The following is a 20,846-nucleotide window of genomic DNA, read 5'->3' as shown; positions in this document are numbered from 1 at the left end:
TGGACAGACATGCAGTAGATGTTGTGTGTTTACAGGATAGTGCATAATAAAATGACAATTTAGACAATTCATGTGACAAATGATGCGTAGAATATGAACATATATGAAAAGGATGGATCCAGGATCATGCAAGCAGCCTGTCTGGATATCAGGAGTGGCATTTTTCAGTCGGTACACTAGTGTATACAAATATAAGTATGCAACACAAAATTTGACAAAATTTGAAAATTCTTTGACGATAACTTGTAAAATCTCAGATTGTTGCATTCGTCTATTAGTGTTTGCATTCTGTCATCAAGGTTCATGCCTTAACTGTAATGTATTCTAAATATCTACCTTAAGTGCTCTTCAAATGGCCACTTGTGGGTTTAGCAACTTTTGTACAAGCAGCAACCTCAAGGGCTGAAAAGTGAAGCCAACGCATTAAAAATATTTGACAGTTTTGTTCACACTCATGAAAATTGTACAGAGGCTGGATTTTTATGTAACTCACCCGTTTATATTTTATAAAGGCTTAAAGTTACGAATATTAAAGGTCGGGCTGCTTTGAGTGACAGGTATCTGCAGGCGTCGCTATAGTCTGTGAGTCAGATCCACCCCTTGCCCCACTGCAGCTCCACCCTCTCATCCAAATATGGTCACTACTTGCTCCAAAAAAACAATATGGCGACAGCCGAAATGCCAAACTCGAGGCTTCAAAATGGGTCCACAAACCAGTGGGTTTACACGGTTTTACATTTTTTGCAGTCAATGCGTTAGTATTGTAATAACTGTAATTATTTATTTACTTTATATTTATTTTATATAAACCCACTGAAAGTTGTCTAATGCACACCTGGTAGACAGGTGTGCTGGTGAAACCATATAAAAGAACATTTTCCAGCACATTCAGCACTGAGTTTACTAGAGAAACCATGTGTCTGGCGTGGTTCCCTGTCAGGCATCAGATTCACAATATGAAAAAACATCTTTACAGTTTATACAGCCAGTGGCTCCTTTTGATTGGTTGTTTCAGCTTGTGGCTCTAGAATAAAGATGCTGCCCCACAATGTGAATTTGACGCCTGATGGTCCATAACCGAAACCCACTTTGTACCATTCCCTTATTCATCTTTTCTCTCAGTTTTGTTGGACATTACACATATTTGTTGTCACCATAATTACATCAGTGAGACACTGACACATCAGCCGCACCCACAGGTGCTCTGAGTAAAAGGAAAACCTCAAAACCTGGGTGCTTGTGTGTATGTTTATTCATTTCTGTAGACATTACAGCATCATAAGTCGAGGAAAACAGGCAGTTTAGGACATTAAGTGGATTTTCTTTGGCCTCCACCTCATTGCTTCATTCACAGATGATTAGGCTGAATTTGTCTGGTTTTTTCTCTCTCATGTGATTGGTTGTTTCACACTGTGAGCAGTGCATAAGTTAATGCCCCCCTCTTGTAGTGTTTCACTGAATTTACTCTAAGTGCTCTAAGTGGACACTACTTGACATCTTACATTGATCTTGTGGGAACCATTTTATTTTTGGAAATGATTATCTTAATCCTATTATCATGTTTTACCATAATGGTGTCCGCAGTGCCGGTGAGTGGGGTCATTTATATTATATCTTAAAAACATTTACTGAAATGTTATTTTCTCAATTTAAACATTTGGCTCATTTTATGTGAAATCTGCTGTGACAATGATCAATTTGGGATGTTTTTCCTCAGGTCTGTCCTTATGCCCATGCTACCCCGCTTCCACAGGGAGGAACTGCTGAAGCTCAAGGACTTGCTGAAGCCACTAACCAGCTGCCTGATGCTCAGACTCCAGCCCCGCTTTCCCCTAATGTGGGGCAACTACAGCCTTGGGTTCCCCCACAGCCAGGTCCCCAGGTTGGCCCCCAGTTCATGCTTCCAGCACAACACTACATCTGGTCTGCACTAGGGGGCAGTCCAGTGATCATCCCTCTGCAACCGGGCGTCTACGGAGCTCAGCCTGCAAACCAGCCGGCACTCCCACAGCAGCCTCTGGTAGGACATAAAAAGAAAGAACATCTGGAGACAAAACAATAAATTCAACAATGTATTTATTATCTGTTTTCTTTACTTACAGCAAGAACACAAATACTTAAGATACTGAATTTGAATGCAACTTATCTTAACTTTGTTCTTTTTTAGATCTACCCTTCTTATAGATACTTCCCCTATTTCTCATCACCCTATAGCAATCAACTGGTAAGATATAATTTTGGTTTTGTGTTTGAGACTGATCTTTTCTATGCGAACACCACTTAATGTGCTGTGCTATGTAGATGCAAGAATATTTTCCAAGCACTTCCCAGCTTGAAAGATTTCACCTGGGGGGATGATAACATATTTCTTCAGCACATGTTTTGTGCTGTCAGCATACACTGTATGGGAAGCCTGAAACTGCCATGATAGACAGTGTTATGGAAATAATGACATCTGTACTCTGCCGCAATCTGTCACTTGATTTATGACCCTGAGAAGGAAACTTGGATGCTGTTTTGCCTTTCGCATGTTTTCCTGCCATGAGTGATATTATAGCTGTAATACTTTGTGTCTAACTGTCTGATGTTTGGAGTAAAAGAGGGTTAGAATTGCAGATTTTGACAAGTATGAAAAGGTAAATCTCATTTTTCTCTCCTCCAGTACTCCCCATATGGATTTCCAGTGATTCCCAAACCACCGCTCCCTCAAACTCCAGCAACTCAGCCTCAGAACTATGACGTGTTACCTGTACAAACACCTGGAGCCAGTCCAGGAGAGGCACCTCAGCCAGTGCAGCAACAGCAGGTGTCTCTACCTGTATACACTTGAGACAAACAGTAATGCTCATCAGCCCAGTTGCCAGAGGAAAATGTTGGCATTGTATATTTTGCAAACCACATTACATTCACATGTTTTCATATCATATCTATGTTTCTAAAGTGATGTAATACTTGAGCTGACTTTGTCATCTGGAGGTGGAGGGGATGGTGGATGATGTGACACTGAGGAAAGATACCTGAGACCAACAAGTGACTGTTTCAAAAGCAACTTTTTAAGCGCCAAACATGGGTGTTTTTTAGCAACCCAGCACTATTTTTCTACCAGGCATAGTGCCACGATGAGTGGTTGTTTTTCACTGAGACATTGCGGCATTTTCTGCTGGTATAGTGTCCCGGAAAGCAGATGTTTTTTACTGAGTCATTGTTTTCCCATCGAGATTGTGCCCTCCAAACTGCATAATTTAAGATAGAATATAGATCTTCCCTTAGCCATAACTAAGTGTTTTTGTGCCTAACCCTAACCACACATTAACCATAACATATTTGAAACATTAAGTTTCAGTGTATCTGCTACATAATAACATGCAAATGTAGGTATCCATAGTTTGCAGAAACTTACAATGCCATTTTTTATTTTTCTGGCGATGGGGTTGTGTTTTTATTGTGTTTCAAAATGTGACAAAAAAAAGTCAAAGTTGAAGCTGTGTTAGACTGTTTGTTTTTAATCCACAGACTCCCCAAATTGTGTACCTGCTCCAGCAAGCCAAGGTGAATACAAATTAAACTTGGGATTAATCCCAGTCTTGTTTCATAATCTTCTTTCTGATTATGTTTTATTTGATATTTGCTGTCATCCTCTACCAGGGCTCTGCACTTGGCAGCCTGAGCTCAGAGGAACTCCAGGTAACAAAGCCAAGATTTTTATCTGTCTCTCAGCTTGTTTGAACAACCTGCTCAGCGAACTCAGTGATCCCACTGATGATCCAATTCTCTCAGACTACTTCTCATCTCCTCTCTGTTTCAGATGGCAGCCAAAATGGGTCAGCTGGGAGTGTACCTGACCAACGTGCTCACAAACTCACCGGCAGGAGGCATTCTGCCTGTGAACCAGGCTGCCGGCCTCGCAAACTCGGAGCAGCAAGGCATCGGGCCAACTGCGGGGACCCCAGCTGGAATCCAACAGACACCAGGGCCGGCCAGCTCTGGACCACAGGCGAACACTAACAGCGGCCCTGTAGGTTTGGAGAAAGCAGCACAGGGGGTGGTCACTGCCCAAACACCTGTTCAAGCCAAGCTCCAACCCACAGTGGGTAACCATGTCTGAGACTGCAGCCACCGGCAGAGATGACTCAGAACGTACTGAGCAAAAACACATTACTGATGAAATGTGACTAACAGATGAAGATTCCCATGCATTTTCTTTTACTATAGCAATTTACTAACTGTGAACATTTTGTTTCCATTTTTTGATCTTGTCAAATAAAGCTGATTCTGCTTTTCAAAAACTGTCTCTAATTCTTTTTTATGATTTTAGTGTAAATTTATTCTCATCTTAAACCTGTATTAACAGGTTTTGTGGCCAACTGATTTTGAAGACAAACTTTAAACATAACATTGATATAATATCCCCCTTTAAGTTGGTGAACACACCCAGCACACACAGAGAAACATTCATTTTAAGTTGTCTTTGTGTCCCCTGATCAATGAAAATCCCAGTGTTCACTTTACAAGGTTTTTAGTCTCCTGCAGAGAAGAAGGAGGAAACATCCCCTCTTCGCTGCTAATTTCCCCACTACGTTCACCAGCTAGTTGCAAACTGTGTCTGTCTGCTGCACAGGTAGTGAGCACTGAGTTCCTCGTGATTATAAGTTGAAAACATCTGCCTGTTGTGGCTGAAAATGAAGCTGATGACAGCAGTGAAACTGAGCAAAAACACCACTAGAGTTGAAAGTGAGAGTTGAATTGGGGGATTAATTTCTGTGGGTTCATCGCTCCAAGCGACACGTAAAAAAATTTAGTGTAGCAGCTTTAATATATTCAGTTCCATCCATGCACATGCCATCAGACCGGCACTGTGACTTTCTTACACGTGATTTTCTCAGCGACACCGTGATCATGTCCGTACAGTGTCACACAGTCAAAACTGCCCTACAGCAGTCTGTCCTATAACCACAAGGCACGTGTCAAAAAAAACACACATTGTCCTTTATTGTTCTTTAAATTTTAATCATGTTTTGTAAAGTTGAGGTAGATCCCACACATACTCTCTGTTTGAACCTGTTGTAATGTCTCCTGTTTAAGAATTACAGTTTAAGTGAACTCAAATGCCTTGACTGGTACTTACTGAGTTTATTTTGTGCTCAGTAACACCATAATCTAAGAGGTTGTCCCATCATAGGCTTTGGCCACAATGCAGCACTTATGTGTCCCGACCAAGTGGTAACCTCTAAGGCTGAAAAAAGAAGCCAATGCCCAAGTGCCAAAAGCTGCAGTTCCACAAATGGCCACTTGAGGCTGGCTCCGAGAGTTGGCCAGTCCCCGCAGACCACATGTTAAAATGCGCAATGTTACAGCAGAAATAAACATGTTTACAGCCTGGTACAAAACACTGTTTTGGTCTCTGTAGCTAATTTCCCTGTTCGTGACAAATGGATGGGGTTTGAAATTTTACATAACCATGACGTAACCCCATGTCACAGAGTATAGGCGCTGCTTTTTCAGTGTGTTTTCAGTTCATGAAAGTCAGGAACATTTGGGTCATCTAAAAAAGTCTGGTTCAGCCTTTGGTTGTACTTTTGATCCTTTAAGGAGTCAATAGTACAGTTTTTCCATCACATTCTCACTCCGACGTCATCACATATCAATGTTTGGTCATGGACCCTCCACATTCAGAGACGAGGTGAGAGGTACCCTGGGTGCATTGGTTATTGTCGTTCTGGGACACCATGTTAAGTTCAGCCTGTTCTAAGATTGTCCTCTTTCAAAATTCATCACTGTCTGATGCTGCAAGTCACTGCCCAAGTGCTGGATTTCAACGGCTTTGGAGTGAGACTGGGTTGGTTTTTCTGGTAAGTACATTTTGTTTTCGTGGTTTCAAGCCTGTTGTTTTTAGGATCCGTGCAGCTAAGCTGCCAGGACACTATTGTAATCCTAGGTATTCTTCTTCTTTCTTCTTCTGAGGAAATCATACTTCCCATGGGTGAAAACTCACCAAACTTTGCACAAAGGTCCAGTCTCATGCCAGATATCCTCATCTGTAAACTCAAGCCAATAGTCCTGATGGTGGCGCTACAGCAAGTGTCTAAAGTTCAAAACTTTGAAAATTCATAACAAATCAACCATATGTGCTACAACTTCACAACTTTCATCAAACTGTAGCCCCAATACTGAAGAAACTTTTGTACATTTAAATCTATTAAAAATTATGACGTTCATCACTCTGTTTTTTTTTTCAAAAACTGTAAAACTTCTTAAACCTATCTCCTCCCACAATTTTTGCTCAATTGACACCAAACTTGCTACAGAGCATCTTCAGACTGTCCTACACAAACTACGTTTCTCAGATTTTTGATTTATCAAAATGCATCAAAATGTTTGACTGTAAACATATACTTGCAAGTTCTTGCTAAATAAATCTTCAATGTTCATGCGGCAAATTTCAGTATTTTATCTCAAAAACTGAATTTTTGACAGCATTTTGAATTTTGCTCTAATGTGAACAATTGGAGTCAATGTAAAAATGGTAATTTTTAACATCAGTTTTTCACTTATGGAGCAAATCAATCATTGTTACAAACAAATTACCAACATCCCCATGCTGTCTAGATGCAATATGTGTATTTTCAGATTTTTGTCTTAATAACTGAATTTTTTACAGCGGTTTCGAATCTGCCTTTCCATGCATGGGTGGCTGCTTTCCTACACAACAGTGAATGCCTTAACTCAGTTTGTGAAGCCACTGTTGAGTTGCTCATTTGCAGTTAGCTCAGAGCAGTAGATGACTGTCTTAGGTTCCAGAGGTTGCTCAGAATTGCCTAAAAATGGCAGAATTGCCTAAAAATGGCCAGAGCCGCTGCGCAGCAGCTAAAATTTCTCTTGTTTTTGCTGTCAAAATTTTGCATCATAAAAATTAACTGAAGCTGTAAATGCACCATACTAATGGAGCTAGCAGCTAGCTTTTGGATTATTGCCACCCTCTCATCCAAATATGGTCACTTCTGTCTCCAAAAATCCAAGATGGCGACCACCAAAATCAAGGCTTCAAAACTTGAGTCCACAAACTAATGGCTGACATCATAGTGGCTTTGTTCATTAATTTATACAGTCTATGGTCCCCAAAGGCTGACGTACAGGTGACTGCCTGAGTACAGTATTTTTCAAGCTAACCAAAACTACTAAATCAGTTTACATAAAAAGATGAGTCAAAATAAAAAAAAGTCTCAATAGGCCTCAAACATGTTGTTATTATCACGAAGGAGTTCAGAAATGGTACAACTGCAATATAATCATAATATTCATCATCAAATCACTTTCAGTTAGCACATGGAGGTCTGTCATAATGTGTGAAAATGTAGAAAGACCAACTAAATGAAAGACATCTGTTACAGCTACAGCATAATAATAAAGTGTTAGTTTGAAAAGTCTTACTTCACAACCTGTGGATGCATTGAACTCAGAATCACGTGCGACCCTGGTGCACTTTTGGGCTGATGTTGCAATGGTTCACCTGAGTGAAAGGATCAAATGTGATTAATGTGCATTTGGAGCCAAAGATGTGTTACGAGATCTCACACAGAGGTAAAGCTGCCAACTTTGTCATCATAAAAGTGAAAATCCTTGGCTTGTCACCAATACCTGTCATAGGTCTGCTCGTCCTTTGTTTTGTCAGCAAATAAATAGGAGTAAATCTCTCTGCGGTGATCACACCCCTCCTCAACAATCCTCCAGCACTCGTGTGTGGCCAGAAAGGAAAGGTAATACCGACAACTAATATCATATACCATAGATTTTTAAAATGATAATCTATCTTAATGCTCTTTCAAATTAATATTATCCAATTTAATGATTCAAAAAAATCTCTTTGACAGCTTCATTCAACATGAAATTCCTGCTTGCTGCCTGCATCCTTGGGGTGGCTGTCTGTGCTCCAGTAAGCAAACTCTATTCCTAAAATATTTCTCCTTCTTAGTTCTCTCTCATATATTTTTCAGTACTGCACACTGTAAATATTTGACAACACAATCTTAACCCAAGGTCCATGCAGCTGTTTTGGAGCTCCACATACTCGTTTAAATTTCCTGGAGCTGTAGATCTTCAAACTTTTTTTTCTGAGCAGTTAAATAACTTGTTGTGCATGATGGTTATTGACAATGCTGCCAGTGAATAATACTGCATATACCAATAAAAGTTTTTCAGAATTATTGATTTTACACTAACCTGGATTCCATTGATTCTGCAAGATATTCTCTCCTTCACAGCCGCAGATGTACATGGAGTTTGACATCCGTCATGCTCCGGCTCAGGTACAGTAAATCGCAGCTCGGGCCAGCGGGCGTAAATCATGAATTACACACAAAAACCACAGTAAAAGACACATTTTCAAACATCATTGAAGCTTTGCACACAGGTCTGCTATTATGTGTTTACCACTGATGATACTGTCTCTTTAGCCAAGCCTGCCAGAGGCACTTTTACTTTACTTTACTTTTTTTCTAACACTCATCTAAAAGTTGAAACGATCTTGTTTTACACAGGCAGCTCAGGCAATTCCTGCCGGAGCCCCACTTGGGACTCTAGAAGTTGTAAGATATAATATATACTGTTTACACCAGTTTTCAGTGAATTTTATTTAATAATCTCTCTTTTGTATGATAATCTTGACTCTTTTTATTCTCAGCTGCTCCCTGTTGATGCCCAGAGGCAGCCTGTTGGAGGACCAGTGAGTGACAGTATAGCTTTATTTGTGTGTTAGTATACGGCACTTTGCAGATGCTTAATCTCTGCAATGAAAGCTTATATTACCATCTGAATGAAAGATAATTAACAGTACACACAGTCCAACAGAATGCCGTTTCAGAGACAATATATATATCACAAAGAGGAGCTGAATTATGCAAGTTTTTAAGAGCATGTGTGTGCCTGCATGTGTCACTGAAAGGTCCGTGGCTTCATCAAGCAGGAGGTCCTCCAGGCAAACGGCATTGACACTAAGGATGTGGTAAGTGTCGGCAGATTTTCATCACTCTGACAGAGGTTTTAAAAGATTTCATTGAACTTGTGATCTCTTCTCTTCCTGATCCGCGGCAGTTTTACCCCTTTGGTTTCGACCTGCCGGCTCCTGCTGCCCCTGTTGTTGTTGCTGATCCCGTTGCTCCTGCAGCTGCAGCTCCAGCTGCTCCTGCTGCTCCTGCTGCCCCTGTAAGAATGACTGCAGATTTTTATTTTGAGCCATTTAAATGTATTAAAGACCAGTAAGACTTGGAGATGTCATCAGTCAACCATATAAATGGTTTGATTAATTTCAATGTACAATAATAGCTTTGAATGACTGCAGCACAGGGGCGTAGATGTTGTTAACGTTTGGGGCTCAGCCCAAACTTAGGGGGCTCCGTTGGGCATGCTCCCCCTTGAAGATTTTGGCAGCCGTAGGGTATGGACTATTTTTTCCACATCATTGAAGATAATATAATGCCTAAAAATCTGTACCTCATTTTGTGAAAATATGATAGTTGCCAAGCATAACAATCATCCCGTAGAGCCTGCATCCTATTTTGTATCTAATTGTTCTCCAGCTGTCTTCATCTGTCTGAAACTATAACACAACAAATGTTGAGGATGTTTAATTTTCACTCCTGACACCCAAAAAGAGGCAGAAATTGTCTGGTGCTACTTCTCTTTTCAGAAGTTATGTAAGATAGGTAGGGTGGGAATTTGGCATAAACAATCCCCTTCATGTTCTGCCACTGTTGGGTAACTGAATTGAACTGAGGTGGTTCTGAGGGCAACAGCTTCATTCTAACAGGCTATTTCTGCTGAGGTGTTGAGAAACAGCGACTCGTCAGCACACGATTCTTGCTCCTGATTGGCTCAACAGAAGCCTCTGTCATTTCAGGCTGCCAGACCCAAAGGAGATGATGATGATGATGACGATGACTAAACATTCAGAGTCAGCAGGATGTGAGACGGTAGGTACATAAAATACACATTCACATATTTACTGTGCTACTGCATAGTTCAGACAGTAATGCTGGAAACAAAGTACGATCATATATTCTCGTCCTGGGTGACTGAGTGTCTCTGAACACATGAAAGTTTCTTCATCACAAAAGCAGTTAAGATGTATTTGCCTCCCTTCCCACTTCAGGTGAACAGTGCAACAAAGACCAGCAGCCTACACCGGTGAAAGAAAACCAGCCAACACTTCCCAGAGTATGAAAAAAATATGGTACAATGCTTTTGAAAGAATAAAATGGTGCTATGTGTTTCAAAGGAAGAAAACAGTGCTCTGCAGATGGTGCGATGTTTTTCTGTGGATAAAAAGTGGAAAAGGTGCTCTGTCTTGTAATAAAATACGGTGCTATGCAAGGAAATATGAGTGTTTTTTTATCATCTTGATTCACTGTTTCCTTGATTCGTTTTTACCTGGAGCAGCATTATCCACAGAGGTCTCCTCCTCTCCAAAACAAATGGATTTAAACCAATAAAGCAGTTTTATGTTACAAATCAGTGTATCTCTGATGCTGTTTGGCATGTGGGAGACACGTGGTTAAGTTAAGATCCAGACGTTCAGGAAGTATTTACCCCACCCTGTCTCATTCCGAAGTTGTCGAACACTGGTGTTTGGGCAGTGGCTGCCAGTATCAGACACCAATGAAAAAAGCTGTTCTTTCACCTTAGCATAATATGTGGCTGTAATGGTGCCCAGCAGCATCAGGGGGAAACGCAGCTCAACAACAACGACTTTGACCCAGAAGGGCCGGTGAAAGAAAGTCAAACCGTGTTAATCCTCACCCTCACCATGTTTTTGTTGCCTAAACCTAACCATGTGCGTATGTTGGCTTCACATAACCATGTGTGTTTGTTGTTGAAGGGAAAAAAAAAACGTAATTTGCTGTGCTGTACTGAAGTAGTGCACTTATTTTGAAATAACTGATGTGCAAACTGTACCTGTGAAAATGGATGTGTATTTTAAAATCACACTAAGCATGTAACAGGCTGAAGTTGACATGGTGTCCCAGAACGTCAACAAACACACGCAGGGTACCTTACACGTCATATGTCGACATGGAAAGTCCATGACCAAACACTGATATGTGACAAGGTTAAAGTGAGAATGTGTTGTTTTACCAGGAGCCAAATTATCCGCAGATGTCTCTTCCCCTCCAAAAGAAATAGACCCAGTGATTTAAATCGGTGGGAACACATAATAAAGCAGTTTCATGTTCCAAATTCGTGTTTCTCCTACGCTGCTCATTGCAGATGGGCGCTAACAATGGTTGCTGACACAAAAATGCAAATCAGGACCCAGTGTTTGATTTGTCCGTTCTGGGCTGCTATAGAAATGTGGTGGTGCAACAGGGTGTACTCTGCGGACAAGGACCCACTCCCTATCAGGTGATTATTAACTAAAGAAAATGTACTTTGTTATATTATTTTCCATTTCTGCCAGTACAACAGATTCTCATTCCGACCTTGTCACATATCAACATTTGGTTGTAGACTTTCTACACAACACGCAAGGTACCCTGGGTGCGTTGATCGTTGAAGTTCTGGGACGCTGTGTCAAGTTCTGCCTGTTACATGCATTGTCTTCTTTCAAAATACACTAATGTTTCCACAGGAAATTTGCAGTATGTGCACAGTCTCTTTCAAAACATTTGCACTACGTTGGAACAACTCTGTTAATTAATGTTTTTTTCCCTTCAACAACAAACACACATGGTTACATTTAGCTAACACACACACGTACACACGTGGTTGGGTTTACGCAGAAAAAAGCAAACATCAGCAGGTGAAAGTTGGTGGTTGTTGGACCAATCTACCACCCTTGCCACCCACCACACTCCGACTTTTGCCACCTTAACTTTAGTTCTTGCCCCGCCATGTTTCCCCCTTACATTGCCAGGTGCCATTTAACTAAAACGATGACCGACTGTGTATCATGCCAACATGAAAGGACAGCTTTTTATGTTGGTATCTGATGCCGGAAGTCACTGATCAAGCACCAATAAATCCTCCTAAATCCTACACACTGAGCCTTTGAATGTGAAATTCAATAAAGCAAAAGACATGTTTTTTAATTTCATTGTCTGGGACTTGTCTCAGTTGTTGTCATGATTTGGAAACATAACTTACATGCGGGCAACAAAAATACAAAATGACATTTATATAAGTAACAGAAATAATAATGCAGTTTCAGATGCTGTTGCCACATTGCTGCAGTTGCTGCAGTAATAAAACTGTTGTGATGGCAGGATGAGGAGCCAGCAGAGTGAAGGTGCAGTGTGTGCTGCTCTAGACAGTGTAAACAAGCAGAGTCTGCTATTAAACAGAAAGTGGATTTGACCACTGGTCATTTAGTAAAGCTGAAGACTAGACACCTGTGCTGCACCTACTCATTGGGTAACGTCACTCCGGTCGGCTGTGATTGGCTCTCGGGTGAGCTGGCTCCCTATAAAAGACCAAGTTACTCAGTGGAAGATACGGTCAACTGGCATCATCTCCAGCTTTGAAACACATCATCCTCTACAGTGGTGTTTTTATTGCAGAAGGTGAGTTTGGAAGAACTTCCACATAAGTTAATGCATGCTTCCCTAACAGACTGCCAACCATTCAGTGTGACTTTGACTTTTGTTAATGTCATGATGATTTGTGTCTGTAGGACTCGGATAATTTGCAAAAATGAAGTTTGCCATCCTCTGCCTCTGTCTGGCTAGCACAGCCTCAGCTGCACCTGTGAGTTTTACGAAATAAAGTTACCCTACTTCATTTTCTCAATGCAGTTTCATTTTGGTTAACTATTTCTGTTTCTTTATTTTCAGTCCATCTTCCATTACCTGCCTCATTACGCAGGTTCCAGGCCACAGGTACCACCCTCACAGGTGATCTGTTTGGTTGTTACTGTGCAAAAATGAATAATATGCAGTTACCTACTGAGCAAAAGCTCCTTTTGATACAGATATAAAGCACAGCAGAAATATTTCTATGTGGAGTTTACCCTCTACTGACAATTTTGCATCCATTCAGGTGAGAAATCCCTTCCCAGCTGCCCAGTCTCTAACACCACCTGGACATCCTGGTGCTTACAGTGTGGAACTGGTATGTCTGACTCTGTCTTATCACATTTGCACACTTACATTTGCACACTTTCATTTCACTGACATTTTTTATGCCCCTGTTGCAATGAAGACAAATGCTTGCAGTCCACTTATGTTTACTTCTGCTTTTTTCCTCCCTAAGATTTATCCACACAGATTTGCTGGTGGTGCAGGTGCACAGGTAAGCACACACATTTTAAAGAAACATCTTCAAAAAAAAAAAAAAGTGTTAAAAACACCACCTCACTGCTCGCTACTTTCCACTGATTTTTTTTCCCTTTTCTCTCTTTCTGCAGCCATTTGGTTTCATGAAAATCTCCATTCCTCAGCCACCAGGCAGATCCAGTGTGGAAGTCGTAAGTGCTGTTGTTTTATCCCCAGTTCAGATAAATAGGCACCATTGAGACTGAAAACACTTCAATTATTGCTTGCAGAAGCATGTTTGATAGGATGAACAACTTCTTGGAACAAGATTTATCGATATGTTTGTGCTCTTTTGTTTTTACATTTGCAGTACTACCCCTATGACTTCTCCCAGCAAAGGGTAAAGATTTTAAACTTTGAGATAATACATGATGCATGATGTAAATAGGGAATTATTTCTACAGTATATCATATTTCATGTTGCAGTACTAAATAAGGGTATGTGTTTTTGTTCCAGATCTTAACAAACATTCCTCCCATGACAAACGCCCCTCATATGACAAATGTAAGACAAGATTGATTGCATTTTACTGGTTCTTACTGTTTCATAAATCATATTATACTCACCACTTCTCTTTTTTTTCCACAGGTGCTCCCATTTGATTATCCTCCTCAAAATATTCCCCAGCAAATGCCAAATGTAAGAGGAAGACTACTACTACTGCTACTAGTACTACTAATGATAATAACAATAAGAAAAAATAATATTTCACATTGTGATAAATTCTGAGCATTTCCATCTGTTTTTCTTTTCTCAGATTCCCACATTTGATGCCAGTCCTCTCCCATCCCAGGATCCCCTGCAGCCTCTGCAGGACCAGCCTGCACAGACAAGCCAGGTACTTCAGTCAGTTTGCATACTTTAAATGTATTGAGGTTTAATAAGATTCATACTGCAGATTTACATACATATTAAAAATGACTATCAATATGAATATATAGCAAATGTAATCTGTGGTGTGGAGTGTGTGAAATTAATACTTGCCTTATATTTCTTGTTTGTCCTTGCAGATGCCGGCGAAGGTGTGAAGTGAATGAGAAGCACGACAAGGAGGCAAAACTATTCCAACTTCCTTGATATTCAGAAATCTGCAACGGAACAAATGACGTTAAATGACTGACTCTGTTTCTGCAACATGTGTATGACCATAAAATAACCACTTTTTATTAAGGATATTGTTGCAATAGTGAACTAAATTACAGCAAGATCATCTGCGTAGAGTGAAACATGTTTCTGAAGAATCTTTCTGCTTTACTTTATAGTCCTCATAGATTTTCACTGTTATTGAGTTAATCGAGTACTTTGTAATGCTGCATTTCCACAGTGTAAAACAAACGTGCTTCATTTGTGTTTGTAACTAATTTGAACTTTTCCTGAACTGTCATTTTCCTTAAGAATTAAAGTCTAAGTTTTCAAGCAACTTTAGTTTTTGTCTGTGATTATTGAAAGAGTTTCAGAATTTCATTGGTGTTACATGTATGTGGTGATGTGATAAAACAGCTGTATGGCTGCAATTTACTATTTTTTTCAGTACTGATTATTTTACAAAGTAATCATTTAATTATTTGGTCTATAGTTTCTTTAAAAAGGGGGGGGGAAGCAAAAAGTACCCATCACAATTTCCCACAGCCCTATTTTGGCATTTTTCTTTAAAAACAAAACAAAATTATTTATTAATTTAATAATAGTAGTCAGTCAGCTACTGGCTTACTGAGCTTACTGTCTCTGAATCAGTCAGCTGTACACAGTTGTAGTCCACTGATAATCATCCACTTGTTACCCTTCATTTCCCCCCAACATTATGCATTGTCAAGTGCTGTGAATCTTTTCACACCTTCAAGGCAACTATTGATTTACATTCATTTAACTGTATCAAACAAAATTAAACTTGCAAAAACTTGCTAGAGATAATACGTCCTTTACATTAAGCATATCCCAAGTAAATATATCATGTCAATGTGCAGGTAATAGGCTTTTGAATGTGAAGTATGGGCACTGACTGCCCAACAGAATTATATTCTTAAGATATGTTGCCCAAACATCGGCATCATGAAAGAAAATGCTCATGTGAATTTAGTTTTGATGTTGTTGTTTTACTTCTTTGTGGAGTTTTTAACCTCTAGTCATATTTTTTAGGTCATGATGTCTGGGAGGAAGTTCAGTATGAAATAAAAGCTGTTCCCTTGTGCGGTATCTATGAGTAGTTTATAATAAGCCTGTAAACACCAACAACCTTTATCACAACTATATTACTAGAATGTTGTCGGCTGGATTTCACTGTAAAATCGTGAGTATTTTTAGCATAGCAGTAAAAATGAAAGTGTTTGTTTATTATGTTTATGAATAATGTACAAACATTGAAACTGAAATCAGTAAAGGTCCTATGATCGAGCCTTCTGGAATCTCTTGGGGCAAAGGGCAAGGCAGCTATCTTAATCAAAAAGGATCATATGAATTTTAGTTTCATTGCTGTTGATTTACTTCCCTGTGGAGTTTTGACATCTTGTGATATTTTTTAGTTCATGATGCCTGCGAAGAAATCCGGTATAAAATAATAGTTGTTTCCTTATGAGGGATCTGTGAGGTTGTTAATAATGGGCCTGGAAATACCGATGAACTTCATCAGGACCATATCACTTAATATAAATAGGCTAGGTGCAAGAATGTTGTCATCAGTATTTTACTATAAAATAGTGAGCATTTTTAGCATGACAGTAAAAATGAATTTGTTTGTTAATTATGTTTATGAATAATATACAAACATGGAAACTGAAAACAGTAAAGGCCCAATGACTGACACCTGCTGAGCCCCTAAGGGCAAAGGACAGGGCAGCTATCTCAATCAAAACAACATAACATAGAAACTTTTGTTAGTGTTGGAATGGTAAGAGATCTAAGTATATAAATGTCATGCCCATGAACACCCCTGTACTATGAAATAAGATTAAAGGAATCACTGGAGCCAGCATGTACAGTGCAAGATCTGTATATGTATCTTACATACTACATAGACTACAGTACATCATAATTACAACATACAGTGAACATAATTTACCACAGTGGTTGAGCAAATTTTCCCTCAGTGAAACGTGACTGTGTTAAAAATAAATCCCAAAGAGAGAAATATCCTCCTGATGTTCACTCCCCTGGGGATCAAAGCCTGTCGCAACATGACTTTACATTTACCTCTTCAAAGACACTTAAAATACATGCAGGCGCCATCCTCTCATGCATGTCTCTTCCCCACAAGCTCTCCTTCCTGGAATACTGAATCATATAAATTCACAACTTCTACCCCCCACAGCAGAGGAGATGTTGACAGCAGGTTTAATAGCCTTAATTTGAGTTGTCACAACTACAGTATGATGGCCTTTGTGCTATACAGGTCTTCTGTGAAGTTATACATACAAATACACAAACACAAAATAAGAGAGGTTATAATGGAGGAAGAGATTGTATCATCTGCAGGTCTGGTTGGTTAAAGAAAGATCTTGCAGTGTGGATGGGGCAACAGAGCTTGTGTGGTTTTAATCCTGTTTTATGTAACCTATAAAACACACACCTACACATTCTAGGGAGATGCTGGCGCAGACAGACATCAAAATAAAAATTGGAAAGACACATACAGTCATTACTCTGATGCAGCCATATATTTCAGCTTTTCAAGATTAATGTTATAGTAAAATATCTGACCTCACCTGACTGACATGTACTGCATTTTAGAAAATATTGTCTCATACAAACAATCATAAATTCTGCCATTACTATTTGATTTAGCAGAGTGGAGTGTCATTTAATGTGGAAAATGTCAATCTATTTGACATTTGTAGGCCTACCGTAACTCAAATAATTCACAGTGTTTTATTTAGCCCCCACATAATTTTTAAAACTGGTGCTTTGACCAGAGGAAACAGAAGAAAATGGCTTCGGCGTATGCTTTTTCTTCAGAGGTAAAAAACCTACAAGTAAACAGAATGCACTGCACGAGACCACTAAACACCGGTGGGTGACATCATGCGAGCTTGAGTGTGTCCACACAGGTAACAATATGGCAGCCAGCTGATAACAAAGAGGCAACTAACAATCTTGAATTACAGTCAAATGGTAAGATAAAATTTGTTTCTGAAAACATTTTCGACAAGGAATAGTCACAGTCACAGTCACAGAATCTTGATTCACATTTGATCAGCAATGCCTAGTTTTACCATTTGATATGTGCTTAGTTTGAGTTGGAGAGACAGAGAGTGGCGACCCTCTAAGATGGAGGGAAGTTTACTTATACTACCCACGTAATTATTACACAAAGCTTGTTGTAAATTGGGAAAGTATCACTTGGCATTGTATTTTGTGCCTCAGTGTTGGAGGAAAACTCTGGATTATTCAACTTTTATATGGTATGGAGTACTGTAGGACTACTAACACCAGTATGCAAACCAGCTGTTTGGTATATCTTATCTTACTATATAATGACGAAAACTCTGTCTGTGTGTCTGTTCCACGTTTTTCTCCTCACTGACTTGGTCAATCCATGTGAAATTTGGCACAGTGGCAGAGGGTCATGGGAGGATGCGAATGAAGGAATATTACATCAATTGGCCAAAGGGGGGCGCTATAGCAACCCATTGAAATTGCAAACTTTGAATGGGCATATCTCGTGTCCCATATGTCGTAGAGACATGAAACTCTGCACAGAGATGCCTCTCCTCATGAGGAACAAATTTGTCTCAAGAACCCATAACTTTGGGTTATATAGATTTTCCGCCATTTTTAATTTTTTGAAAAACACTTAAAATCAATCTCGTCCTAGGAAGTTTGAGCGATCTGCATGAAACACTGTGAACATAATCTAGGGACCAATATCTAAAGTTCCCTCTTGGCAAAAGTTGGAAAACTTACTAAAACTGAGCTTCTATAAGGCAATGAATATTGCGGAGGGCGTGGCTCATCACATAAACGTGTATAACATCTCAAGGGTTTCACCGATCACCACGCAACTTTGTAGGCATATGACCACACATAATCTGAGGGGACCCCTCCATTATTGACCCCATCAAACAAAATGGGGGCGCTAGAGAGCTAATTTCTTATCTAGGCCTAACCGCCATATCGATTTTTACTAAACTTGGCAGATATGTAGAACAGGACGCCTCAAGTTGACTGGAGAAATTTAACTCTAATTGGCAACTGGGTGGCGCTATAACAACAGAAAAATGCTTAAAAATGGCTAAAATGCAACCGATTGCTGTGGCTCCCCCTGTGGCCAAATGTTGGATTTTTTCTAATTTTTGGTATGACTACGTCATGGTATGGTATGCTGTACATAATCATGGAAACTGTCAGTGTGTCATTCTGTCTGTCCCACGTTTTTCTACTCACTGACGTGGCCAATCTATGTGAAGCTGCACATAGGCATTGAGGAAGCCATAATCTGGGTCTACACCCATAAAAGAAGTAAAATCATTATGGAAACAGTCTGACATCAAATTCTAGTTAAAGACAAGGTTGGTTAAAGATCAAAGTTTCTTTGAGGCCAAGATGAGTCTTGTTCTGTAACTGTAGATCATTGGCGTCTCGCCTCACCAGAATGCACTGTTGGTGAAGTCCCTGCCACGTCTAGGCAAGTCAGCCTTTGCATGATTACACCTTTATTTTTATTCACCCAATTAGTGATTTAGTAACAGTATGAGATGAAAATATTGCAAGACTTATATGAATATGGCTACAACCTGATGTTATTCTCAGGTTGACAAATACAGATGCTTTGTCACCCCCATCTGCGTCTCAAAGTGACACACAGCGCACAACTGAGACACACTGTAGCATGTGGAAAATGTTGTGAAACTGTCGCAGTTAGGGTTTAGAAAATGGATCGTGTTTTGGGTTAAAATTAGTTTGTTTCAGAAGGATAATATGGTGTGACATAAATAAGTCATGTGAGTGATGTTAGTGCAAAACAACCGTACATGAATTTGACAACGTCAGAACAACACTGACTTTTGGTTTAACATGTTACACGCACTGTGGTCTGCTGTTTTAAAGCCTGGTTTTGAGGAGAAAACAGGGAGTGCTGCACCGGGTTAAGGCTCTGTGTAGTTAGTTGTAAAAAAAATCAAGTGCTCCTTGAGGATGGGGCAAATATTTACATAAAGATAAAAAACAACTGGCCTGCTCACTCAGTGTAAAAGTCCGTAGTGCAGGCAGGTAATCCAAAAATGCATCTGAGGCCCCCTGACTGTAGTTAAAAGTCCTTTATTAATACATGGATAATAAAGTCAGCTTTTGTTTCACCCATCCACCTCCCTTCCCTCCTGCCCGTTGCAGACTTTCTCGCTCTTTATGCTGCATCAGTTGCTCTCTGCTTCAAGTATTGCCATGGATGGCTTTACAATGAAGTTAGTTGAAAGCGGTCTCATAAATATGCTAAAGGGTGCCATTGGCGTTGATATCACTCACAAAGAGTGTGACAAAGTGCCGGTTTATGACACCCTAGGAATAAAAACAGCTGGAAAATTGTATCTGAAAGCCTAACTGTGTGCTGCGGATTCTTTGCTGAGGCAAAGCAAAATTTATTTAAGCTGGCAAAAGTCAGGCACTCCCGTTGGTACAGAAAGTAATCAGTTTATCATTACCCCTCTCACTGCCCTGTTTGTCAAGGTAGCAAACAAAGGAGCAATTGTGCTGAGTGCCAAATAACAACAGTAAAAGTTTCTGAGAACTAATGATGAGATTTTTATCTGGTGTGTAGTGAAACTCATTAGCTCAGCAACTTGGAGGCAAGAATGTCTAGAATACAGTTTCGCAGATTACAGGCTAAGTCCTTCATTATCTGACTCGGAACCACAAAGAATAAACACGAGAAACCTGCAATGTTCAAAATCACTGTGATATAAGACCACACCACCTAACACAAACACAGGGATCAGTGGAAACTCAGACACCACCAAAGTGCTTCCCACTGGCACACACCCACTGTAAATTTGAGTGTTAAATGAAGATGTCTGGAAACCTTGTGTTAAAAGGTCGTGTTGGAGACACAACAGCAAAACAAGACCCGAGTGCAACACATATAAAAGTGCTACATAACGAGTACACGTCCTGTATTCAAAATCTAACTAAGTACAGAGAGATTATCAACAAAATATACTTTAAAGTATCAAAAGAAAAAGCACTCATTCTGCAGAGAAATTGGTAACACTATAACACACTCTAGTGTAGTTCAGAAGCTCCTCTTGAAGATAAGATAAAGATAAGACATACTTTATTGTCCCTGGACGGGAATTTTGCTTTGCCAGTAGCGCTGCACCCATCTGCAATTAACTTGAAGCATTGCATTGTCAAACGTGACATGACAGTACAGTGGTACGCCACAGACATAATTAATACATATAGTGACAATAAAAACAGCACATAACGAAAATAAAAACACAGGATAACTCATAGTGTCACAAGATGAATTGGGGGGGAGTGGGCGATGAGATGATTTATGGTCTATGAAAGAAGAAGAAAAAAACAAAGACATTCTTTCTGCTATTCAAATCTGTATT

The 20,846-nt window shown here is 39.8% G+C and overlaps 3 protein-coding genes across 3 annotated transcripts; all 3 read left to right on the top strand.

Moving 5' to 3' along the window:
* The first annotated feature begins 1,471 nt into the window (after positions 1-1,471).
* Positions 1,472-4,189, top strand: LOC125885861 (cell division protein ZipA-like). Its single transcript, XM_049571663.1, has 7 exons — positions 1,472-1,589; positions 1,718-2,020; positions 2,168-2,224; positions 2,663-2,806; positions 3,514-3,549; positions 3,646-3,684; positions 3,806-4,189. The coding sequence occupies exons 1-7, from the start codon at positions 1,536-1,538 to the stop codon at positions 4,103-4,105; spliced, it is 933 nt and encodes a 310-aa protein (XP_049427620.1). The 5' UTR covers positions 1,472-1,535; the 3' UTR covers positions 4,106-4,189.
* Positions 4,190-7,720: 3,531 nt separating this feature from the next.
* scpp7 (secretory calcium-binding phosphoprotein 7) lies at positions 7,721-10,370 on the top strand. The gene is made up of 9 exons (XM_049571636.1): positions 7,721-7,754; positions 7,869-7,930; positions 8,259-8,303; positions 8,535-8,582; positions 8,678-8,719; positions 8,939-8,998; positions 9,088-9,198; positions 9,893-9,965; positions 10,145-10,370. Exons 2-8 carry the CDS (start codon positions 7,880-7,882, stop codon positions 9,935-9,937), a joined length of 402 nt encoding a protein of 133 aa, XP_049427593.1. The 5' UTR covers positions 7,721-7,754; positions 7,869-7,879; the 3' UTR covers positions 9,938-9,965; positions 10,145-10,370.
* A 2,120-nt stretch (positions 10,371-12,490) lies between these two features.
* scpp5 (secretory calcium-binding phosphoprotein 5) lies at positions 12,491-14,722 on the top strand. The gene is made up of 11 exons (XM_049571577.1): positions 12,491-12,551; positions 12,662-12,735; positions 12,822-12,881; positions 13,027-13,098; positions 13,240-13,278; positions 13,394-13,453; positions 13,612-13,641; positions 13,759-13,806; positions 13,891-13,941; positions 14,060-14,140; positions 14,313-14,722. The coding sequence occupies exons 2-11, from the start codon at positions 12,682-12,684 to the stop codon at positions 14,328-14,330; spliced, it is 513 nt and encodes a 170-aa protein (XP_049427534.1). The 5' UTR covers positions 12,491-12,551; positions 12,662-12,681; the 3' UTR covers positions 14,331-14,722.
* Positions 14,723-20,846: the final 6,124 nt, after the last annotated feature.

Source organism: Epinephelus fuscoguttatus, linkage group LG3 (assembly GCF_011397635.1).
Source record: "Epinephelus fuscoguttatus linkage group LG3, E.fuscoguttatus.final_Chr_v1".
Lineage (NCBI taxonomy): Eukaryota > Metazoa > Chordata > Actinopteri > Perciformes > Serranidae > Epinephelus > Epinephelus fuscoguttatus.
This window is presented reverse-complemented; position numbering and strand designations above follow the sequence as displayed.